The sequence below is a fragment of the Eretmochelys imbricata genome, chromosome 14 (assembly GCF_965152235.1).
Source record: "Eretmochelys imbricata isolate rEreImb1 chromosome 14, rEreImb1.hap1, whole genome shotgun sequence".
Lineage (NCBI taxonomy): Eukaryota > Metazoa > Chordata > Testudines > Cheloniidae > Eretmochelys > Eretmochelys imbricata.
In genome coordinates this window covers 19,633,335-19,658,792 of record NC_135585.1, presented here as the reverse complement: position 1 = coordinate 19,658,792, position 25,458 = coordinate 19,633,335, and the positions used below count along the sequence as shown (strand labels likewise).

Below are 25,458 nucleotides of genomic sequence, written 5' to 3'. Positions count from 1 at the left end.
TCATTCTGGAATGGTTTCCTTGATACACTGAGAGGATCTTGTGCTATATGACTGTTCAGACAGCCAAGAGAGCACTGACTCCCATTATCATGGCTAATAAGCTTGGTACATCTATCTGGAAGGTAAAGTGAATAAATAATAAAACTAATCTTCCTCTGAATAATTGTAAGAGCAAGAATTGGTGTAAAAACATTTGTTTACACTGTCCTATGAGGTTATTTCAACCAACATGAAAATATACTCCCTATAGGTTGTACATCTTCAAACCAAGAAAACTTACCTATGAATTTTTCAATTGTCACCTCTCGTGTTCCCAGGTCCCCATATATTCCTTTCAGGCTGTTAATTAACCCTCTGATTTCCTGACTCTCTGCAAAACTCTCCAATATATTTCCCCTGGCAATGACATCTGGCTCCTGGCATCCTCCTTCCTCTTGTTCAGAGCCATCCCCGTTCATCTCACTCAAAGCCATTTCCAAAGAGAGCAGCCAATTCTTCCCTGGTAACATAAGAGCAAATAATCATTTACAATTTAATTAAACCCACATCCGGCAGGGTGATATAAAAGAGGGGCTGCCACCACCCCAGACCCAACATCCCACAGGGGGGAGTGGGCAGGACTGAAAGAGGGGTCACCATCCCCTGAGACCCAACATCCCATGCCAAGGGGTGGGTGGGACTGAAAGAGGAGCCACTACTCAGGGGTGCTGGAACAATCTGGTGCAGAGAACCACTGCACCAAATTGTAAACACTAGATATAACGGAATGTACTTCAAGCCAGGGGTGTGGCAGCACCCCTAGACCAGCATCCCACAGCTGCGGAAGGAGGTTTGAAAGAGCCGCCGTCCTCCCCAGGGGCCGTTCTTCCCCTAGCTGACTCCCGCTCCATCTTACACCAGGAGCCACGCCCACGCTGCAGGTCACTCTCTCGTGGGCTCCTCCTCCCCGCAGCCCCAACACGCGGGATGCGGCTGCTCCGCTGCCCTACCCCATCCCGCCGTGCCCCGAACTCCCACGGCTCGCCCCCCAGGGCTGGGAATCACTACCGGAGCGAGAGCTCCATCTCCCGCTACCCCATTCCCCAGGGACCCCTCACGCCCCCATACGCGGAGCTGCTGCACCCGGAGCCACGGGCGGGGCTTCCCGTCCCCGTTGGCTGGGGCAGTCCAGAGCCAGGGGCCCAGGAGCTGCCACGTTACCCTGGCAACCGCTGCTCCGCTACCAGGGGCCTCTCAGCGGACAGAATCCTCCTCTCCCGTGCTCAGCCCTGGCCGACCTGCCTCCCGGCTACGGGGCGCCGCGCGGAACAGAAGAACGCAGCCACGGCTCAGTTCCTGAACGCGGCCACTCCTCTCCGTGCTGCGGCAGCTGAGAGGGCGGGGAGTAGGCGGGCCTTGCAGAGACCCAGCTCCATGAGCTCCACTCACAAGCATGGAGGGGGTGGGGTTGTGGGAACAGCCTGTCTCAGACCAACAGGGGCTTGCCAGACAAAAGCAGTGTGGGGCGGCATTAAATGTCTCCTCACGCTGTGAACTTTCCTTTGTATCACAGTTCCAGGGCCTGAAACGTTGGTGACTTTGGGGGAGCTAGCAGCCACTCCACTGTCCCCCCTTAGCTATGTAATCCTCACACTGGCTCTGTGTGCCAGGCAGGTGTTCTCCCCCCTCCGCACATGCAAGGTCAGGCCTCCATCCAGCATTTGATAATTCTAGATGCCCGGTTTGAGATGCCTTGGGCCCTGTTCTCAGAAACGCCACACATCCCCAACTCCATTTGAAGTCAGTGGGAGCGGCCAGCGCTGAGCACCTCAGAAAATCAGGACCTACGTATTTCAAAGCTGGGTGCTCCACAACTGAGGCACCAACATTCACTGACCCTTATGAAAATGTTGGCCCATATCACTTGCCATATCACTTTGTCAAAGCAAAAAGAAAAGTAGGACTTGTAGCACCTTAGAGATGAACAAATTTATTTGAGCATAAGCTCAGCTCACTTCATTGGATGCATCTGATGAAGTGAGCTGTAGCTCACCAAAGCTTACGCTCAAATAAATTTGTTCGTCTCTAAGGTGCCACAAGTCCTACTTTTCTTTTTACGGTTACAGACTAATACAGCTGTTACTCTGAAATTGTCAAAGCAGGCATTAAAATTCAGGTGTTCCTGGCCCCTAGCTCTGGGGGACATCCGCCTCTAGTTTAGCAGTTATGCCAGGTGTTAGAAAGCAGACCCATCAGTCAGAACCCTTCTTTGACAGCTTTTGGAAACGGGTACACATGCTATATGAGGTGATTGAGCTAATCAGTTATAACTAATACGGTTACACTCCAATAAAAACAGTGTAGTGTCTGCCAGCCTAGTAGTCAGCTGGTAGACAACCTACTACTTGTAGAACTTCCCTATCAAGCCTTGGATTTGCTCTGGATGCATGTGACCCTGTTTGCTATGCATTATTAGACTATCCAAAATTCACACTAGGAGGTCTGTGGTCCCAAGATAGCAGCTTTGTCCAGCTCAGCAAATGCAGAACCCTGCTCATGCCAGTAAGTGCTGCACAGAGTTTGTCTCAGAAGTCACTCTGCATAGGTTGTAAGCAGAATGGCTAGCAGACAATCAGATCACTCCATTTATGATCCTATTTCATGAGCAGTTGTGTGTTATCTACATAGATGTTTAGTCCATACAGAAACATGCATTATATATTTTAGCACAGAATAAGACAATGTCCAATCCTGAGCCAAATCATATTCAGTTCTGGAAATAAAATGAACTGTTTTCATACAGTCATGCTCGGGGGGAAGAAATGTCATTGTGCTGATACTAAAAACTGCTGCTACCACATGACAGTGATCACTTACGTTCGGAACATTTCCCTCCTACTGGCTATTACCTATCCCCAGAAACTCTCCACCTCAGTTAATTCCAGCTCAATAGCTCACCCTCCAGACACATTTCAGCTCTATTCCAGGACCTTATTCCCATCCAGTGCTGTGTTCTCTCCTAGACCCCAGCATCCAATCTTCCACTTGCTCCTTCCTGTCATGCTTCCTGGTGTTGAGAGTCCCATTACCCAACAATTCCACCCCCTCCCAAATAACAGTCCCATCTTTAGTTTCAATTTCACTAACACAGAAAAGCTGTAATCACAAGACATAGAAACATCAGGATCTTGTTACTGCAGTGCAAGTATCTAGATTTTATTTGATGTGCACATATCTTAATTTCACATTTTACAAAGCAGTACATGTATTTTAGTTCACATTTTAGGTAATACATATTAGCTCTCATGGACTTTGTTAGCTCAGACCTGGATTCTCCACCTAATAACTACACTATCAATTTAGTTATAAACAAGATTATTCCACCTTTCCATTTCAATCACAGAAGCATAATCACTTTAATTACTTGTGATAATTTGGACTAATTTTAACGGAATTCAGAAGCAGCATGGTTTTCAATCTAACCCTCTGATTCTGCCATTATATATTTGAACAATGAAAGAAAATTCACTTGATTACTGTCCAAAGTTTCTGAGAGTTTAAAATGAGACTATATACATTAAACAAAATGAAAAACAAACAAAAATGGATAAAATAATCTACATTGTTTCAATAGCTGCTGTGATTTACTTCATTGGAAGGATGGTGTTTTTCAAGTTGATTCATAATAGCAGTGCTAACACTAACAGAAAAATGGCAAAGCATATTTAATCATTTTAACTCTGGTTTACTCATTGGTCATTATAAATCTTTGGAAGCCCTACAATTACAGGCAGTATCCCTCCCATATATATATTCCTATTCATGTATGCGTTTGTGGGATTTTAATTATAACTGTTTTGTTTACTTACCACTTCTTTTCTTCCATTAAAGGGTAATTAGGTTTGTTATTCTACAGTTGCTCACAATTCTGTGCTGCTAATATTACACATCTATTTTGTTTTTTTAAAGATAAAGAGAGCAAGCAGAATATGTTTCAAAAGAAAAGCTGCTCAACAACTGGAAAGAGTGCTAGGAACCTAGCGCTAACCTGTCATTATGGTGCTAGCTATTCCCCCTGGAGTGGATTTAATTGGGAGACAGTTGTTAATTAGGCAGGAGGCTGCTGAGCTACTGAGAACAATCAACCCATCATCAGGGAATAGTGGAAGAAGAGGAAGGAAGTACAAGGGGAGGAGACAGGTAGGGACAGGATACAGAATTAAGAGGTCTTTCCCCCTTCCTCCCTGGAAAGCAGGCTAAGGGGGAAGTTTATGTTCACATGTACGTTGACTGCACAAGCATATACTGATGAACTGTTGAGGGGACTTAATAAATAACACTCTGGTGCTTATAAATCCAAAAAGCAGCCCACCTGTTTGTGATGGAGAATGCAGCCCTGTCATAAACAATTACAGGCACTCTGCAAACAAGTATAAAACAATTAAATTTTGGACCTCACCATTTTGACAGCGTGCCTTTACTTTAGTAAATCAGCAATGATGGAATAGGTTAGTTTCCCAATTCTCTATTAAGATTAATTCTGTATAACTCATATGTATTGAGTGAGTACCAATCAATATAGTATCTGGAATTGCTGATTTCTTCTTCTCAAACAGCTAAGTCTGTTACATTGCAGGGAGTTTTTTAGTATGTTTTTCAAAAGGCTGTTTTAAATAAAATATATTTTTATCTACATCTTATGTAGATAATCCATTTTTTCATTCTATATATATTTCATTCTCCAGTAGGCGCTGAGACCTACTCTTAGGGGGTATCCGTTGAACTGCATTTTTCCTTTAGAAAGGAGAGTCATAAAAATGTCTAGAACAAAATTTTTAATTTAAAATAAATGTAAGAAATACTAACTCATAGACTGCACTATGCAACTGAATTAGGACACAGTTCAACTACCCTCAAAGCCAAAAAAGTCTCCCACTGACCACAACAGATGTTGGAGTTGATCCTTTAGGAGGTAGGTAGAGGGGAACGGAGGAGAAAAGTCAAATGTAAAAGTGGAGGAGGAGGAGGAGGAGGAGGTGATAAATGTAGTGATTATTTCCAATCCCACAATAAGATTCTTATAGGGCAGGAAGGGCAAAGAGTGATGACAGAGTGGGGAAAACTGGGTTATCCTATGGAGAATGAGATGAGGCTGTCAATCAGACTGCTTTTCAAACATGTAGTTTCACCAACTGGATAACAGACTGTACACAATCTCCTAACTCACCAGTGTGGATGTGTGCTAGTAAACGAGACCACCGCAAGCATTTATTGGGTTTAAATGCGTACAAAGGATCCTTCATCTTTTATATCTGCCGTGTGGGTTTCTCATCAATGTGTCACTCTTTCTAGCTTGTGTTGCTATCAACAAGTAGGCAATATGAATTAGAAAGAGGCTGTGATAGATAGATTCTCTTTGAGGAACACCCTCTACATGGTTATTTTAAGAGCTCTCTCATTATATTTAGAGTAGATCCTCTGTACTCTGTCCCAAAATGGTTCCAGTGGTTTATATAATTAAAGAGCTTGTACAACTTGTTTCGTTTTTCAAAACCTGGAGCTTTGGGGATTTTACTGTGGTAGACAGAGAAGAAAGAGCTGCTAAAGCCACCAAACATCCCAGCAATTGCTAAGTCAAATTCAGAATGGCCATAGAAGGAAGCAGGATCAAAGACAATTGGGCCAAAATTGTCCTCTGCCACATTTCCTGCCCACAAATCCCCATGAAGAAGAGCGGGAACAATCTCCATGTCGCAGAACATGTCAGGAATCTTCAGCTGGAAAAAGCATGAACAATCAAGCAAAAACTATAATTTGACCAAGGAAAAAAACTAAAAGGCAATACAATACAAATAACAGAATAAATAAAAGTCATTGTCTCTTTTTAGTCATTATGAAGCCCTATTCAAACTACAGTCAATGGATGCAGAAGCAGGTCAAAAGTGTTAATCAACAAGAATAATTCTGATTCATTTCAGGCAGAGTTTAATGTATCATTCACTAGTACTCACATTCACTATTGTCATAATGCTTACAGGCATGGACAATACAGGTTATCACAATAAATAAAGAACAGCTTCCTTTCATTGGAACAGTTCTAAGAAGTAAACAACTTTTAGCACCAAAATCCTGAGTCTCCTGTGCTCACTGAAGTGCCATTATGGAACAAAGAGCTATAAACTTGGTGCTTTAGTGTCAGAACAGAACAGTGATTCTGAAAACCAAGCAAGCAGCCACTTGATTACACTCACTTTCTCTCTTGCTTTCCCTTCCTGAGCTACTGAATCCTATCAAGGAGCAAAGCGCAGAAAGAGGCAACATTTCCTCTTATTGTGCGCCATCAAAGTAAGTCCTCCATGCAACTGATTCTCTGTACAATATTATTTTGAGCCTGTTTATACTGTTCAGTTGTTTTCATTGAGTGCCTGGTTCCACAGACAGTTTCAGAGCATTTTAGACTCATTTAACAATTCACTCTTGGAATTATCCATTGTGCTAAAGCCACAAAATGTTCAACTCCTCTGAACCTGAGGAATTATATCCCTACCCATAGCACTGTAAAACCATGGAAGCACAGGATTCACAGGACATATTATGGAATGCTTCTTTTATTATAATGAGAAGCTCTTCTGTTACACCTTTCATCCCTAGATCCCAAAGCTCTTTACAAATACTCATTAATTAAACTTCATAATACCAGTTGCATAGATGGGGAAAATAAGAGAGGGGTTAAGTATCTTGGCAAAGGTCATGGAGTGACAGTGGCAAAGATGGGACTAGAACACAGGAATCCTGACCTTCTCTTGACCCTATTCTAACCATCATAGAACGGGAAGGGACCTCAAGAGGTCATCGAGTCCAGTCCCCTGCACTCATGGCAGGACTAAGTATTATCTAGACCATCCCTGACAGGTGTAGAGTTGCCAGGTGTCCGATCAGCGGCGCAGTGGGGCTAAGGCAGGCTCCCTGCCTGCCATGGCTCCATGCAGCTCCCAGAAGCTAGGGTTGGCAACTTTCTAATTGCACCAAACTGAACACTCTAGCCCTGCCCCTTCCCCTAGGGCCCATCCCCTGTTCCACCCCTTTCCTGAGGTCCCACCCCTGCTCACTACATTCCCCCTCCATCAGTGGCTCACTCTCCCTCACCTTCACTGGGCTGGGTTGTGGGCTCCAGCTGAGGGTGTGGGCTCTGGGGATGAGGGGCTTGGGGTGCACGAGGGGGCTTCAGGCTGGGGGGTGGGGCAGAGGGATTTGGAGTGTGGGAGGGGACTGTGGGTTGAGGCAGGGGGTTGGAGTGCAGGAGGGGGTGAGGGCTCTGGGGTGGGGCTGGGCATGAGTGGTTCAGGGTGTGGGAGGGGGCTCTGGGCTGGGGCAGGGGTTGGGGTGTAGGGGGGTGAGGGCTCTGGGCTGGGGGTGCAGGCTCTGGGGTGAGGCCAGGGATGAGGGGTTTGGGGTGCAGGAGGGAGTACGGGCTCTGAGCTGGGGGTGCAGGCTCTGGGGTGAGGCCAGGGATGAGTGGTTTGGAGTACAGGAGGGGGCTCAGGGCTGGGGCAGAGGGTTGGGGTGAAGGAGGGGGTATGGGCTCTGAGCTGGGGGTCTGGGCTCTGGGATGGTGCTGGGCATGAGGACCTCCATATAGGAGCTGCTTCTGGGAGCTGCTTGAGGTAAGTGCCACCCAGAGTATGCATCCCTGACTCCCTCCCATGTCCCAACCTCCTGCCCCAGCACTGATCCCCCTCCGAACCCCTCAGTCCCAGCCCAGAGCATCCTCCTGCACCCCAAACCCCTCATCCGCAGCCCCAACCCAGCTGGAACTCACCCTGGGCCCCAACCCTCTGCCCCAGCCCTGATCCCTCTCCCACCTTCCGAACCCCTCAGTCCCAACCTGGAGCCCCTCCTGCACCCTGAACCCCTTATTTCTGGTCCCACTCCAGAACCCACACCCACAGCCCAGAGCCTGTTCCCCCTCCCAACCCCCTACTTCAGCCCGGAGCGCCCTCCTACACCCCAAACCCCTCATCCCCAGCCCCACCCCAGAGCCTGCACCACCAGCCAGAGCCCTCAGCCCCCATGCCCCAACCCTCTGTCCCAGCCCTGATCCCCCTCCCACACTTCGAACCCCTCAGCCCCAGCCCAGAGCCCCCTTCTACCCCCCAAATCCCTCATCCATGGCCCCACACCAGAGCCTGCACCCCCAGCCGGAGCCCTCACCTCCCCACACCCCAACCCCCTGCCCCAGGCTGGAGCCCCCTCTCACACCATGAACCCCTCATTTCTGGTCCCACCCTGGAACCTGCACCCCCAGCTGGAGCCATAAGCACCGACTTCCCCTCTGCCCAGTGGGTGCTCGACACCCCTGGCCCCGCCTCTGCACCGCTCTCACCCCATCTCCATTCCACCCCTTCCCCAAAGTCCCTGCCCCAGCCCCATTCCACCCCCTTCCCCCAAGTCCCCGCTGCTGCCCCGCCTCTTCTCCGTTTCCTCCTCTGAGCACGCTGCATTCCCGCTCCTGCCCGTCCCTCCTGGAAAGTCCTAAATGCCGCCAAAGAGCTGTTAGGTGGCCGGAAGTGCTGGGAGGGAGAGGGACGCAGCGCACTGCGCGGGAGGAGAAGAAGGTGAGGGGGGAGCTTGGCTACTGGTGGGTGAGGAGCACCCACTAATTTTTCCCTGTGGGTGCTCCAGCCCCAGACCACCCAGGGAGTTGGCACCTATCGCCAGAACCCAACCCCCGCCCCCCCCCGAACCCCAACCCCATGCTCCAGCCCAGAGTCCCATTCCACACTCCGAACCTCTCAGCCTCAGCCCAGAGCCCCTCCTACACCCCAAATCCCCCATCCCTGGCCCCACCCCAGAGCCTACACCCCCAGACCAGAGCCTAGACTCCTCTCCCACACCCCAACCCCCTATCTCAGCCCAGAGCCCCCTCTCATATTCCGAACCTCTTGGTTCCACACACACACCCCAGTCCAGAGCCCCCTCCCGCACACTGAACTCCTTATTTCTGGCCCCACCCCAGAGCCTGCACCCCCAGCCGGAGCCCTCAACCACTCCTGCATCCCAACCCACTGCCTCAGCCCAGAGCCCCCTTCTGCACCTGAACTCCTCATTTCTGGCCCCACCTTGGAGCCCGCACCCACAACCCGAGTGAGGGTGGGGAGAGCAAGCAACAGAATGAGATAACAGGGTGATGGAGTTAGTGGGGGCGGGGCCTCAGAGGAGGGGCAGGGCAGGGCAAGGTTGTTCAGTTTTGTGCAAATAGAAAATTGGCAACCCTAGACAGATGTTTGACTAATCTGCTCTTAAAAATCCTCAATGATGGAGATTCCACAACCTCCCTAGGCAATTTATTCCACTGCTTAACCACCCTGACAGTTAGGAAGTTTTTCCTAATGTCCAATCTAAACCGCCCTTGCTACAATTTAAGTCCATTGCTTCCTGTCCTATCCTCAGCAGTTAAGAACAATTTTTCTCCCTCCTCCTTGTAACAACCTTTTATGTACTTGAAAACTGTTATCATGTCCCCTCTCAGCCTTCTCTTTTCCAGACTAAACAATCCCAATTTTTTCAGTCTTCCCTCATAGGTCACGTTTTCTAGACCTTTAATCATTTTTGTTGCTCTTCTGTGGACTTTCTCCAATTTGTCCACAACTTTCCTGAAATGTGGCACCCAGAACTAGACACAATACTCCAGTTGAGGCCTAATCAGCACGGAGTAGAGCAGAAGAATTACTTCTTGTGTCTTGCTTACAACCATTAGACAGCAATCTAATCCTACAATAAATTCCGGGAATAAAAGTGTAGCTGATCTATAAATGCTCAATCTACTAAAATTAAGTTATATTTATTCACAGATGCTCTGGCTTTTTAGCAATAATGTAGAGTCTGGTCAATACTAGGTGGGGGCTCTAAGATGTACATTTCAATGCCAGGATGCAATGCTAACTTCTGCACCCATTTTAAACATGTACATCTACAGTAACATGCACCCTTTTTTCTTAACTCTGGCATCTGGACCTTAAGTAAAATTAGACCTGTTTACTAAAAGCCATATAAAGTTTGCCATAAAAATTGTGTAAAATTCCACTGAAGTATTCATCTTGTATATTTTTTATAAGTACAATGGACCTTTTATCTCTATGAGACACATTCATGTATTTATTTACCTACCTTAAGCTGTGACCACAGTTCTCTTGCTTCTCTGTCTCCATAATCTTTCTCAATCAAATCCATTTGAGCTTGGAGTCGGTGACATATAAAGAAAGTAGGCCAATCACGTTGCCATTCATTCACCTGGAAAATAAGATCTCAAGATTCAAGTAATCATGATCAGTTGAAGAGGAAACAGCACTGTAAAGATTTTCTGCTGATATATCTGTAAAATTAAACTGTATATTACTGATACTATGGCCTGTTGCCTTGCTACCAGGGTGCTTGTAAACTAAACACGGTCAAGGCCTACTCAGTTCTGGGATGGGTGACCACCAAGAAAAATTTAGGATGCTGTTAAATGTTTTGTTGATCATTCATTTAAGGCTATTCTGCCTTTTGCGCCCATGTTAAGGAGGGGCTATCTTTCATATGAGAAATAAACCTAAGGCTCTGGGCACTTGCAGATATTAAACATTGCTTAACCTTTTATTAGCTCTGGATAGCCAAAATTCCCTCCGACATTTCAATTAGATAATGGTTCTCAATTTGTGGTTCAGGGACAACTAGTAGTCTGCAAAGTCCTTCTCAATGGTCTGCACAGTTAAATATTTTGGTTGAAACTCACCCCTGTGCAGAGAGCCAGCAGAAGGCCCATGCACCATATGAAGCCTGCTCTGAGGGTTTTAAGTTGAATTTAAGTGTTGCATAGACTTTGCCACTGGTCCTTTGGATGGGAGGGAATTTCACCTTTTGAGAACTATGTAAGTGAGTTTTGGGAGAGGATGGAAGTAATTTGTGAAGGGATCCTTTTCTTAGCAAGAGGTCTGAACATTGGAGAATCCCTGAGTAGTTTTCATTTCCTGTCCAAAACTGCTGTGTAGGCTTGCTGTGTGCTGCCAGGTTCCACCTCAGAAGTGGCTGTATCTCAGGAGTGGTTAAATTATTCCATTTTTTTTTATACAGACACAAATAACTACATTAAAAGAGTATTATTACAGTTGCAAAATTAAGCACTGAAAAACATTAGGAAGCTCAAACAAAACTTTAATTCTTCTTCCTCATGCGTGTGCATTAGGATCATGTAAAAAATTATATACCTATTTTTTCATTGCAGAAAATAGCCACTGCTCAGTGAATGAGACAGGGTTATGTAATTAATAAGGTTTTTGTCTATCAGAACTCTTACAGTTTTGAATTAGGAACAAAACCTTATCAGTCCAAGAAAGTAGCAGTCCTGTGCAGGAAAACAAACCCCATCTTTTCCCAAGTTGGAGGTAAAATTTACGTTTTGTTTATACTTTAAAAACTTTTAAGATGAAAATGAAACAGCGAGAACAAAACTGGTGGTTAAAACAAGCCATTGAATATAGAATTAGTGTTTGATTTTAATATGTAATAATAACTTTCACAGAGCTGGGACTTACCTGCTGTATAAAGCCACAGCATGTGACTGTATGGAATCCATATTTATCCACATACTGAGGTTCAGAATGTCCTGCACCTTTACCTAGCAAACAAAAAGACTGATCATGTCCAAAGGGCAAACCAGCTTTTTTTCCCTCCAATCCTGAACTTTGCAAGAGCAATAGATTTATGAATCCAGTTCTGATATGACTAGGCAGAAAAAAATTGGGGAAAATAGGTAATTAAACAATAGGTCAACTAAATACTTTAAAACACAAAGAGTAATAATTCTGTGCATGTATATGTAGCTTTTTTTCTTTGGAGAATCACAGACCTATTAAAGATGGAAGTAAAAAACCTGGGCTGTTTTTCAGCAAGGAAAACTGAGGTACAGTTAGGTTCATTGACTTGCTGAAGGGCACAGAGCAAGTCAGTGGCAGAATCAGGAACAGAACCCAGGTCTCCTGATTTGCACCCACACTTTTCTAAGCACTTCACCCTGCTGCCTCCTAACCAAAACTTTTAACTGTGTGTCTCATACTGTACATTATTTCAGACAGATCAGCAATCTTCCACCTCACTCACAAATAATGTAATTACTTGGTAATAAGTATACCACTATAGAGCACATTCTGTCCTCCCCAGAAATCGGTGGGAACCATGCATACACAACTAGGTGCAAAATCTGGGCATTAGATTTGAACACTACTAACCCTGACATAGCAAATGATCTTGCTGTGCTTCATGTGTTGTTCAGTGGGAGTTAGATCAAGCTGTAGAAAAAGTCACTGAAAAGACTCCCATTGACTTCAGTGGAAACTGGATCAGAACCCTACTGAATTAACTTTGCCCTCAAGATGAACAGTAATACTCAGTAGAACTAACTTGTCTTTTTATTAACCTAAAGATACATTCCTTTATTATTTTAATAAAAAGTGCTATGTATTTTACTGCAAGTGTAAAATATCTCTAGTGTAAGTAAATGTGAATTTCTGTATATTTTGTATTAAATGGTATTACAGGTTATAATAACAAGTTAACTGTACCTGACCTATAGACATGTTTAATAGTTGTTGTTTTTTACTTGGTTGGTTCAAAAACCTTCAGGGGATTATCTTGATAGTACATGATGATGAAAGGCTTACAGGGATACTGAAAGGTAAATCTGACCCAAATTTTTTGTTTTTAAAAAATTACAAAAACTAAACCCAATAGAAATCTTTTTATTGTTAGCAGTTTTTTTTTTTATTTAGTAAAGGCAAAGTAAAAAGTTACAAATTATTTAAGTTTAGTGTTCTATGGATCAAAAGATACTTTGTATATATATTTGGTATTTTAGCAGACAGGGGCCCTTTAAATTGGTTTTCTCCATTCATAAGGATTATAATGCTACATGTATTAAATACTGTGTCATATCCAGAAGTGATTATCGCAGTATTGCACTAGTACTTTAAATCTATACTCTACCAACAGTGTTTCCCTCCTTCTTTAATTTCTCTCCAAGTTTCTGGTTGTGAAGGTGAAGATCTGCTATCTGCTCTCCAAGCTTTGCAGAGTGCCTGTAAGATCAGAAAAACAAAACCATACATTCTTTATCTGTTCGTTTAAAATATGCCTTTAAACACCATTTATTAAACAAGAGAGAATTAAAGACCAGAGAAGGCAGGGAGCAACTCTGTAAAGCAGGAGGCAATTTAAAAATCAGGAGAAAGAGAAAGCAATGGAATAGTTTAACTCAACAGAAGCTTAACAGAACCTCTCAAAGACAAGTTAATTGTCTGAGAAATGTACAGATATATCACATGGCTGCTACCTGTGAGTAAAGCTGCTCTGACAAATGTGAACAGTCAGGTATAGACCACATATTCCTGAAAGAGATAAAGGGCCAAATTCAAGAGAGAATTTGGCCTAGAAGCTTGATTGTTGATTTGAATTTCACTTTTACTTTTTATTTTTACAGTTATCAGACACACGAGTGATATCATTTGCCGAAGATAGTGAATAGACTCTTTCAGAGATTCCCACCAACACAACAGAATTATAAGCAGAGACTCTCAAAATCATAGTAACAAAGAAAGTATGAAGTTCAGACATACTTGTTGAGATTTTTCATCTTCAGGTACTCCATGACAAACATTGCACCCTCTCCTGGAAGGTCAATCACTTTAATGGGCTGGGGCACTCTCAGGGTGTTGGTTTTCTGGATAGCCTCTAAACTTGCCATTTCACCTTCAAACATTTTTCTAGCCTATTCAGAAACAAGAATTTCACTGGGGCAAATATCCTTGGGCTAAATGATTTCTGCACTAGGTGTATTGGAAAATATTTGTTGTTTATAAATCTGTGAATCTATTAATCCTTCATAATAAAATGTAGCAGCAAATTAGCAATGCTTCTGTCCCAGCCAGGATAGATTGGTTTGATTGTATTGTTACTGCTTTTCTTGCAAGTTCAGCATAGTTCAACACATTACACTACTTATCAGTGTAAATACTCAAAACATCTATGTGTAGTTAATCTCTGGCCTCAAACCTAGGTACAGCAGGGTTACCAGTGGGGCTAGAACCCAAAACTTTCAACAAGAAAAGCATAAAAACCTGCCACTTGAAATAAAGGAGTAAATCCTTAGACTGTGACTAAGCAGCAAGTCCCAAGTGGGAGATTGATCACATTAATTAAGCCAGTGTACTGCTGAACAGTTTGACCTTCTAAGTGACAGTATTACTCTTTCTGCCCATTTTTAATTGTATGTTTTAGAATGAAATAACCCAGACTTATCAGTTTCCCATGTACTGAACTACAAATTTATGGCTGAATTTTTTGTTCTGCCTTTATTTAGTAACAGAACAGCTAAGAGTATTTCCTGGAAAATTAAAGCCTTTTCTTTCCAACTTCCCACTGAGCGAAGACTGCAGCTCCCACATTTTCTTCTGTAAGGAAATGTTACCTTTCTGCTAGATGCTTCTTGCATACCTGATTTCTGGGTTCAGCAATAGAAATTTGAGTACTTTTATGTTATTTTATTCTCTCTTAGGAGGATAAGGAAAGGGTTTGTCTATCTTAGGTGCTCACATGTCTCTTATTACCATAGTAGTTAAACACTTCCCAGTCTTTATCCACACAACACTCCTGGGAGGTAAGGATGTGCTGTTATCCCCATTTTACAGATAGGAACTGAAAGATTAAGTGACTTGCCTATGGTTATACAAGAAGTCTGTAGCAAAATAGAAACTTGAATCCAAGTCCCATAAACCCTAAACTAGTTCCTGAGGCACTGGACTATCCTTAATAACAGCAGAGAAAGGCTTTTTACAATAAGGAAGAGACTGACTATGTGCCCAACCTTACACTCCTCGCACAGATAAACCCCATTAAGGTCAATGGACACTTTGCTTCAGTAAGGATTATCGACAGGATCAGGCCTTTAGCCCCCAATCCTACTACTTATTGTGATTGCCTTATTGAGGTCAGTGGGGCTCCACACAGAAGGAGGAACCCATTTACATGCAACAAGCTGCAGGTACAGGTATTAGTAAGAAAAACAAGAAATCCAAAATTATATTGCACATGCAATCTCTGCATAAATTCCTTGGGTTGCAGAAAGATTAATCTTTACCTAAAAAGGAAGAGGAAGAATAAAACAAGTTTATAGATAGCCTGGAGATTTTTTTCCAATTTTATTTCAATGATCTTTTAAATAATTTTTAAACTCTTACTTGGTTGTACTGTGTTAATCAAGGTTTTTACAGCAATCAACTGATAGCTAATTTAATTATTGCATGCACACACAGAACCATCCGGTAAATGTAAACAATGGGGATCTGATGACTTAGCCCTCTCAGACTGTTGGCTAAAACATTCTAACTCAGCAAAATGTTACCAACCACTTAAAAAGCTCCTAAATGCAATAGAAACAAAAATCTCAACATGCACATTTAAACTGATTTCTTTCTCTTCTCCTGGCTGAGTCAGTCTTTCTATTTTTCTAAGGCAGATTCCACAAATGTGGCACCAATACCACGTACCTGAAAGCGGGTCCTAGGGGAGTCGATGGCAATTCTGTGTTAAAAATCAGCCAGCAGACAGTGGTCAAGCAGTTGCCCCTAGGCTGGATCTCCCTCAGTTCCTCTGTGCATCTGGATTCCACCAGGCCACACTTTTCCTCCTAAACTCCTATTTCTCAACTGTAAATTGACTGATAGCCTTGTTCTGACTAGAGAATGTCCCAATCCACAAACATCACATTTGAATGCCAATATTCCCAAAGTAATAGGGTGCTTGGAGCCAATGGTTTAGTTCAAGTATTTTTTCTAGTTTTGCCTTAATACTAACCAATTATTTATTATTTTAGAATTGTACAAAACATAAGAAAGGGTACATACGCAGGGCTCTAGGCATCCTTCCCACAAGTGATTAGGTGCCGTGAGTAAGTGGCAATGCCTTAACCATATGTGTGTTGAAAAGGCCACTACAACTCTCCCACCCTTATCAAGGTGAGTGCTAACCTTCTCTCCTTTCGTATCACACAATTTAAATTATAATACAACATAACAATGGCCCACATGCTCCCTTGCTTCTGTGAACAGAGGGTAGGAAAAATGAGAAGATCCAGGATGGTGGCTCACCAGCACCACAGCACACTCCCTTCCTCCTCCCTATGCCATGGGGAACAGACTCTATGGGTAGGATCAGGATAGGTGGAAGTGGGGTTTCGGAAGTAATCCCTCCTTCTCCCACAACCATTCAAGGATTCCTGATACTGTCAGTATTAACATATTTCAGTTTCCACTGCATCAAGTGAAACCACTTTCTTAAGGGGGATTGAGGAGCAAGGATGAATACGGAAGCTGATGGGAGCATATCTCCTGTAGGAGTTATGTTGCCATGGTGCCAGGAAGCACTGCAGATGCTCAATGCTTCTGCTGATCTCAAGAGATCCTGGGTTTTGTGGACCAAAACCCTTTCCCCAATAAAAGAATGTACTCTGCTTTGGAGGGTGGGAATAGCCATTTCAGGGATAGTATTTGGCCCAATAACAAATTCTAAGCATGAGGGCAATTGCTCTGCTCTATGCTTTTTTATGCAGCAATGTAAATTATTTTGCACTTAGTATTGCAAAGGAATGTCAAGTTGCTTTACAACAGCATTACAAATAAACATTAACTGAGCCTACTGTCTAAAATGTGCTTTAAAAAGATTTCAGTTCTTAAAAGGAGAAAAATACATTAAGCTTGAAAACACACAATTTACAATCATCAACAAACATCTCCAGACAATTAAGCATATTGCAGTGAACATGCAGCAATATTATCAGCATTAACCTGAGGCTTGTGATTGATTTTCACAAACACTTGCCCGCTGTCAGTTTCATAGCTCTGCCCTCGGCTAATATACCCTCCTCCTGAGCTCCCAAACGCCTTCAGAATGGAGGTCTTCAATTCAGTTTTCAGGAGTTTTTCCATTGGTTCCCCTGTTGCAATTGTTTCTTCTTAAATCCACTGCAAAACAGGATTAAAGGTCTGGGTCCTTCCTTTTTTGCTGTGTCTTTGCTATGAGGTTGAAACCGACACACACCAAAGAGAAAAATAACAGCTGAGAGAAAAATCAAATCAGTCAATAATTCCCAGAAATATTTATTTCTGGAAATTAAAGCTTTACTTTTTTTTTAAAAAATAGATATTTAGGAAATATTGAATTTGTTGGAATATCCTGGGGTCCTTCGATGGCTGTCCTGAGAGCTTCTGGTATTTGTAGTTCCTCTCACTGGGTAATCAGTATGGACTGTCCTCTTCTTCACCTCCCCCCACCCCTCTACAGCACTGCTCACATGAGTACCAAAGAGATAACGTTTAAATCATCAACCACCAGAGGGAGCTCAGCAATGAAAACTATACACAATAACATAAACTGGTTGTATTTTATGGAAGACTGTGCAAGAGGCAGAGTTTTGTGGTGGTGGTGTTGTAAATTAGGTGACCAGATGTCCCAATTTTATAGGGACAGTCCTGATATTTGGGGCGTTGTCTTATACAGCCACCTATTCCCCCCCATCCCAATTTTTCACACTTGCTGTCTGGTCATCCTATTGTAAATGTTTAAGATCAGGCGACCCAAAGGCCTCAATATAACCACAAATCAGCAAATTGGGATATGGGAAAAGCAATGATCTTTCCCGTTCATACCTGCTTTGTATAGACTAGGAACCATTGTGTCTCCATTGACATATTAGACCACATGCCTTCTTCAGGGCCTGGCACTGCTCCCATTAAAGTCAATGGAAAGATTCCCATTGCCCTCAGTAGGAGCCAAGTGCCACCAAAGCCTTTTATAGACAATGGAGGTTGATGGAACTGAGCATTTTTCAGGAAATGCTCAGGATCAGGCTTGATTACAGAAGGATAGTGTTGTCGTCACAAGCACATAAATTCAGGAGATCTGGATCCTATTTCTGGTTCCTCCACTGATTTAGCATATGACTCTGAGAAAGTCACTTTACCTATCTGTATCTCACTCCTCCATCTATAACATGGGAGGGGGGTGTCACAAATTACTTACTTCATAGGGGTGTTGTGAGTTTTAATTAATTTTCACTTGTAAAGTTCATTGGCATCCTCAGATAGAAGGTTTGAAGTATTATCATAGCCCTGATCCCACAGCCTTGATCCAAATGGTAAGCCCCACTGGGGTCAACAGGACCAGTCATATGAGTTAGGACTGGATTCTGTAATGTTACAATCTATACAAAAGGCCCTAACTATTGTCTCCACGTGGAGTAGATGTGTGCTGCCATCCATCCTGCTAATGATTCTCTGGATTCTGATGCCACTCCCCTCATCCTCAGCACCTGGTTCTGTTATCATGAGTTTATCTTTCTTTACAAGTTTGTTAGTTTACATGGATAATAATAAGCAGCTTGTGTGAATCACTAAAGGTTAAGGAATGATTAGCTCTACTAGAGAAACACTGATTTCATCAATGTAGACTACTTTTTATGTTCAGAGTTAACCCCTTTGACCTCTGTCCCAAAATGGTTCTAGTTCTCCAAGGAATGGAAAAGTGGACATAGTTCAAATAATGAAAAACACCATTTAAGAGCTGGGTATTAACAATTTATTATTCATTTATTATTATTGCTCAAGCTCTGAGATCTTGAGCAGTTTCCTGTGGTAGGTCGAGAATAAAGAACTGTGATAAGCCCAAGCTTTCCACCTTTTGTGAGCTCTTTTCTGTATAGCCATAGAAAGCAGCTTAGTCAACAGAATAGAGCAAGATTTGTCCCTTTCAATGGTTCCTCCCTGTAAACTGCCAGGAAGATGAGCTGGAATGCTTTCCATGTCATGGACTATGTACAGAATCTTCATCTACGAAGAGCACAGAAAAGCGCAATGGCACTTACTGTATCTCTCTCTCTCATACACACCTGCCACAAGTTCTTTTCTTTTTCTATCATTGTTTAAATGAGATAAAGCTGGTACCCATTAAACTGAGGATCTGAAAATACTGAGTTAAGCCAGAATGGTTCAGGGAGGTACTAGGCAAGGGCTGTTGCTCCCCTCTGTGTCCCTAGATCACCTAAATTCTGACCTGCATAATTTATTATTTTTTATTATTGGTATTATTATTTTATGTATTTAATTAGTATTATCATAGCACCTAGGAGCCCCAAGTCATGGCCCATTGTGGTATGTGTTGTACAAAGAAAGAACAAAAAGTCCCTACCCCCAAAGAGCTTACAATCTAAGTATAAGACAAGAGAGAACAGATGGATACAGACAGGTTGACAGGACAGTACATGTGAACAATAAGACAATATTGGATAGTATGATAAGCAGTGGTCTCAGCATACCAGGAGCCTAACCATTGCTAGTTGTTTTTTTTAGGCATTACAGTAAAGGAGAATGTTAAGGAGTGATTTGAAGGAGGATAATGAGGTAACTTGATGGACGTTTAGAGGGAGCTCCTCCCAATCACGAGGGGCACCATGGGAGAAAACGCAAAGGTTCTTTTGAAAATGTAACAAGGGGGTGATGGAGGTTGGCATCAAGGTGAGAATTGAACTTTCAATACTGAGTGAGAGATGTTATCCTCTGCTATGCCAGTGCTGGACCTCAACATAGCTCTGCTAATAAATCTCAATGTTAAAAGTTGCAACCTCTGTAGCTATTCCAGATCCTGGGTCCCCACAAAGCTCTGACAACACATTTCCATCTTGAGGGACAGCAATCCCTGATATTTCAGTACTGGGCCTCACCTGAGCAGAAACGGACAGTAGAAATTAATTGTTCCAAATTATGGAGTGGTTTTATGATGCTGACCAACATCCAACAGGGTCAACAATTCCTGTTTACTAGAATGAAATTGTTCAGTGCAGGATGCTAGTACTGAGATCACATCAGTGGTTTTATTCTAAAAGATGTTGGTACTTTCAGACCAACAAAATTTAACAGTTTGTTTTTCATTCCCCTGGATCCTGGACTGTTCCTTTTGGGCATTTAAAAAATCACATGGCTGTGATGTGTGGCTAGTGGAGGGCCAGTCTATTTGACTACCAGGAGTGTGTGGAGACCCTGAAGAAGGCTCCACCACTGGAGCAACTATGGCCTTTCCCTTACAAGAGGAGAGGGACCACAATGATATGGAAACCAAGTGAGTATTTTGGGACCACTAAAAAAATGGCAGGAATAGGAGTGGTTATAGGGGAAAATAAGGGAACTAGTTGAGGACACTGGTCGAATGGTGCCAGTGAAAAGTGCCTGATTGTCAAGCCTGGAGACTTAAATCCTCTCTCTACCCACTGAATAGACGTAGCAAAGGATGCAGCAGGGCACATTTCACCCAGACTGCAATGACCGTTCCTGAATCCTGCCCTGGACTTCACTTTCCATTTCCACAGTCGAAATAGTCCTTGGCTTCTTTGGTGAGATTTCTAACAAGGTTGCCAATTGCTGCCAATTGTGGTGTTTTTTTGTGCTGTGGACCTCTATCCACTTAGAACTTGACTGAGATAATCCAATTATTTCACATAGGTTATAGAACATCCCTGAGATGGTATTTACTATTGACCTGGGCTGGAATTGAATGGATGACCTAGAGGTGAAAGGCTTCACAACCTATTATCAAGTTGTGTTGTTTTTTTAAATCAACATGTTTAAATCATCCTGATTTAATACACTGGAAACAAACCAACTCAGAAATGTCCCAGATGGGTTTTTAATAACAAAAGTGCCTGAAAATAATCACCTTGGAGTAAACCCAGCCCTGTCCCATCAGCAGTTCAGCACCATGGTCAGATCACAAAGGCTAAAATATAAACAATGAAATATGAGGGGGGAATTAAAGGAGAGCAGTAAGGAGCTGAGAGAAGGGGTTATTTATTGGAGCATTTCTAGACTCCCAAGCTCAGAGTCTATCCTCTGGATTATGCTACCATAGATTGGAGTGGAGTTAGCTGCAGGTAGGTACAAGCTGTTTTTACCCCCTGCAAGTTCTGTAGTTCTGTTTGTCTCCTATTGCTGTTGCCTATGATGTTCTAACTGGCAGTGAACAGAAAACTGAGCAGTAAGGAGGGTGGTGAGCCTTGGCTTTATTCAGTAGCTTGAAGGTCAGTTTATGATACACACATGTGATGTTACATCATATCATTCAGCTTACCTGAGAGACAGAAATCTAAAGATTGCTCTGCAAAGTATGATGCTTCATAATCAATCACCAAGCAACCTGCTTGTATTGAGCAAGCGGAGGAAAAAAGCTTGCCAGCAATTCCCTGAGAAGTGATCCAGAAGGGCCATGCATCCATCAGTCAGAGCAGCCAGGAGCTATGTATACCAGCTGTTCATTATTCCAGGACAAAGAACTGAGACAGACAATGTGGAGAAGGGGAAAAGTCTCAAGGTATATTACAGCACATTCCTTTAATCCCTTTATTGTTGTTTGTAGTACAGTGGAACATGGCAATATTCTTCTACATATTGGGAGTTCAGGGATGTAGAAGGGACATTCCAGTGGCTGCACCAGGATGCACCTTGCCCATGTACCTGGAAGTTAGAGACACTGAAATAGCAAAGCATCAGCAGTTCACAAAGTCCAGGACTAAGTGCATGAGACCTGGGGAAAGGCAGTCTCACTCAGAGGATCTGGCTATGGAACAAACTCCCTGAAGAGATTATGTGAATCCAGAGTCAGACCAGCTTTAGGAAAACACTCCAGAACCTTCCTCTTTAAAAAGGCCTTTCTACCGTAAGAATGACATTAATTACAGTGATACAGACCCCTTTTACTTCAAAAAACCCAAGCAGCAAGCAAGCAAACCACCCCTCCCTCCCAACATGTATTTACATTTTCATTTTGTTTGGCATTTATAAACAAAGGCCAGGTAAGATGGGTTATTATTGTATAGTATACACATACAATGACAGACTAAAACACACTAGCTTGTTTGAGATCTGGAGAGGCCACAGTGCTGTAGGTTTTAATTTGCTATTAGGCATGTGGTATATATATGTGCTGAGTGTGGTAGTGAGGGCAATATAAGAACTTGAATAGAATTTAAAATGCTTTGTCTCTTGTATTTGGCTCAGCTCAGATGTAATGCCTTCAACTTAAGTAGTTTAGTTCCCCCCACCCTCAAACAAACATTTTGAAGCTTACAAGTAAGTATTATGCCTCATAAGCATATGGTAATCAGGTTAGAGGAACGAGGCATATGGCTAGATGCATAAAGCCAAAATTGGCATGCTATGGCAAAGGGGCAAAGACCCCTCACAAAAGGGAGCAGTTTCAGTGACTGCAAAGCCCAGGGACATGGGCTGCTGTCCAAAAGTACACTTATTTTCAATGGTATTGGCTACAACCATTCAAGCTGAAGCTGAATCAGCACTCTTGGGGATGATTTCACTGAACTACGTTTTTTATCATATTGAGAGAAATATTGGTTTGTGCTGGTGACCATTTCTGCCAATGGATTAATTCTGACAACAAGGAGTAAGTGCCTGTAACAGCAGTGATGTTGCAATGGAATAAAAGCTCAGTAGAAATATGAAAATACATTTTCCAAAGAGCTAAACCAGGTCAATGTAATTAATTTTTCATATGTCATAATCTCATATACTGTGATATATAGTGTCTCCTCAGTGTTGCTGGAAAAACAAACACAAAGTAACCTTGCAGGTTAGGGTGATTTTGATATGGCTTACAAGGTCACAGAACAAGGCGATTTTATTTTACGTATAGCTAAGATATACATGAGATATATTCTTAAGGTTGCTGAGTGGATGTGGGAAGTATTTTCTGCACTGTATATTATAGATGAATACCATATTGTTCACTTATACCTCTAAATGCATGGGTGACTTTTTTCTTTTATTAAGATGTATGATTAATTAATTAAAATATAATTACAATTATGAGATAAAACAGAGACACAGCACTTCTCAAGATCAAACTGCAAACTCTGGGCCCAGCTGAAGCTGCTGCAAATGGAGTTGCACTGGAATAAATGAGAGCAGAATAGGCCATCTCTCGACAGAACAGCAAACAGCAACTGTAGTAACACCCTCTAGGGCTGTCACTTAATGTTAGCAAGCAAATGGCTGCACTGAATATTAATAATGATGTGAAGTTTGCTGAATGACCCTTTAAACAATAAAATGTAACTTGTTTATATAGAAAGTATATTTTCCTTAAAGGCTGCTTTTGAAATTCATAAGTGTTGCTTTGCATTTAGATATATATACTGTAGATTTTCACTATGTTATTTCTCCTCTCTGGTTAAGAAAATTACTACACTAATTTATCACTAATAAGCAGCAAATTCAGGGCCAAATTCTGCTGCCCTTATTCAGGTTGAGTAATACTTTAATTGTCAGGCAATCCCACTGGGGAGTAAGGCACTACTCAGTGTAAGGGTGGCAGAACACAATCCACTGTAAGAAACAAATAAAGAATATTATCATGGTTGTGATGGGTAATGATATAGGGCCTGATTCTGATCTCACACTAGTGAAAGTCAGATGTAATTCCATCCAAGTCTGTAGATGCAAGAGTAAGAGGAAACTCAGGACACATCCAAGTCATTAAACCACTTACAAAACACATTTCAGGTCTGATATGCCCTATCACTATGAACTTGTATTGTAGACAGGGGTAGTTGTAGCATAAACAGATTTGCCCCAAATCCTCCATGCTTGTCATTAAAAAAAAAAAAAAAATTTCTAGGCCATCAAAACTTGAAACTTCTACTGCTCTGGATGTATAGTCTGTGTTTATATTTAAAAAGGAGCCTGTGCCAAGAAAGGGTTTCTGATTTCCATTTGGTTTTGTAGGTCAGAGAAGCCAGGAAAACAACCCAGTCTTCAAGTCTACAGTATCTTCCAGTCACCTGCATAAACTAGGACAATAAAAGAAAACTAATCACTTGATTGGAGAGGAATGGCTACTGTTTGAATTGCAAGAAATTAAATGTCACACTACCAAGTAATGTATTTCAGCAGGATGAGCAACAGATACTTTCCTCTGATGATTTGGTGTCTTTGGGAATGGAGAATAGATTTTATGCAAGAATGTGTGGCATGGAGGAAAGCATATTTTGTTCTCTATTTTCAGCCACTTCTATGTACAAAGTACTGCTACAAGTTGATATGTTTCAAGAACTGATACTCTCCCCACCAGCTGGAGTTTGCACAGATCCTTTTTCACTGTGGTATCCAGGGTTTGTCTAATTTGCTCTATTCCCAAAACAAAGCTCAAATGACAGGCCCAAAATAAACTCTTCCAGCTGTCTTTCATGTTCATTATTTTCATTTGCATCCAGCAGAGCCATTTTCATTGCACCATTTGCCTAGCTGAAGTAAATAAAAAACCTACCAGTTTGATTTGAAGACATTTTTGCCCTATCAAGGAGCAGAAGATTAGGTATGTACTGTAATCTTAGTAAAACAGGTGTGTGAGATCATATTTAGAAATCTGGTTTTGACCTCTAGCAACCTCTACTTAGTTACAATGAGGGCTGGACAGAAAATTTCCAACAAAACAGGTTTTCATCAAAATATGTCATTTCATCAAAGCTGAAATTTTCATGGAGAAATATAAATTTTGATGGGACGGATTTTGAGGTCCAGGCTGCTCTGACTCCACAGAGAGACCCAAATAAAAAAGCTGAACTTTTTGATCTTTCAACAATTGTTTTGCAAAAACTGTTGAAAGGTTTTATTTGCATTGCAATGCAAAACAACAAATTTCAAAGCCTTGAAAGTAGTCACAAAACAGAACTGTTGTCCACTAGCCAGCTCTAATTGCAATGACAGCTCTAGAAATGTTTGCAAAAAGATTTTATCTTCACAGAAGTCTCAAGGCCACTCCGAAAGAATGCAGAGGCCCCTCTACTTTCTATTTGAGAGGGATGCATTTTTCTTCCTGGGAATAACAAAGATCTCTAGAACCACAAGAAAGCGGACTAGCCATCAACACACTACTAAGAACAGTGTGAGCCATGGGACAACAATTTCTCATTATAAAATCCAGGCTTGTCCTGGAAAGCCTTTACAATTATTCATCTAAGTTTTCAGGGGCCAAATAAATCAGCACTCCTTTAATCCTGTAAACCCCCTGGACTTCACTGATGATGTGCAGGCTATAGCTCAGCATATAATTTGGGACCTGCTCAGAGATGGAAGATTTAAACCAAGAACATGGTAACTCTCTTGAGTGAAAGAGACTATATTTTTGTTTTGTAAAAGAATAAAGAGAAGTTATTCTGGTGGCAGGATACAGGCAGACTGGTGCCATGAAGAAAAGGGTTTTTTTACCTCCTCTCATGAAAAGCATCTGGCAGACCAGCTCATGAATATTGGATTTAACCAGTCTTGCTTATTTCTGTGAGAACCACCAGTGTCCAACAAGATCACTGAGTGAGATCCATTCTGAAACCCA

General features: G+C 42.4%; 2 protein-coding genes and 1 non-coding gene across 3 annotated transcripts in view; all 3 read right to left on the bottom strand.

The window, feature by feature from the left end:
* TBCD (tubulin folding cofactor D) overlaps nucleotides 1-1,314 on the bottom strand; it is a 252,362-nt gene extending 251,048 nt beyond the window's left edge. Inside the window, exons 1-2 of the mRNA XM_077833123.1 lie at nucleotides 1,201-1,314; nucleotides 281-499 (exon numbers count right to left, since the gene is read on the bottom strand). Coding sequence (XP_077689249.1) covers nucleotides 281-473 — 193 coding nt within the window. The 5' untranslated portion in view covers nucleotides 474-499; nucleotides 1,201-1,314. The remainder of the gene's footprint in view (nucleotides 1-280; nucleotides 500-1,200) is intronic.
* Nucleotides 1,315-3,181: 1,867 nt separating this feature from the next.
* Nucleotides 3,182-17,202, bottom strand: LOC144274403 (fructosamine-3-kinase-like). The gene is made up of 6 exons (XM_077833203.1): nucleotides 16,854-17,202; nucleotides 13,629-13,780; nucleotides 13,000-13,091; nucleotides 11,553-11,635; nucleotides 10,147-10,269; nucleotides 3,182-5,756 (listed from the first exon to the last, which is right to left on the bottom strand). Exons 1-6 carry the CDS (start codon nucleotides 16,992-16,994, stop codon nucleotides 5,418-5,420), a joined length of 930 nt encoding a protein of 309 aa, XP_077689329.1. The 5' UTR covers nucleotides 16,995-17,202; the 3' UTR covers nucleotides 3,182-5,417.
* On the bottom strand, nucleotides 15,938-16,059 carry LOC144275344 (U6atac minor spliceosomal RNA). Its single transcript, XR_013348023.1, has one exon. It is a non-coding gene; the product is annotated as a U6atac minor spliceosomal RNA (small nuclear RNA).
* Nucleotides 17,203-25,458: the final 8,256 nt, after the last annotated feature.

Bases quoted from the DNA above. Each gene is read 5' to 3' on its own strand.
- LOC144274403 (XM_077833203.1), bottom strand. From the start codon at position 16,994: ATGGAAAAACTCCTGAAAACTGAATTGAAGACCTCCATTCTGAAGGCG. The intron at 13,092-13,628 runs GTATGTCTGAAC...CTGATCTTACAG, and splicing joins AAGATGAAAAATCTCAACAA to GCACTCTGCAAAGCTTGGAG. The intron at 11,636-12,999 runs GTAGAGTATAGA...TTTGTTTGCTAG, and splicing joins GAAGGAGGGAAACACTGTTG to GTAAAGGTGCAGGACATTCT.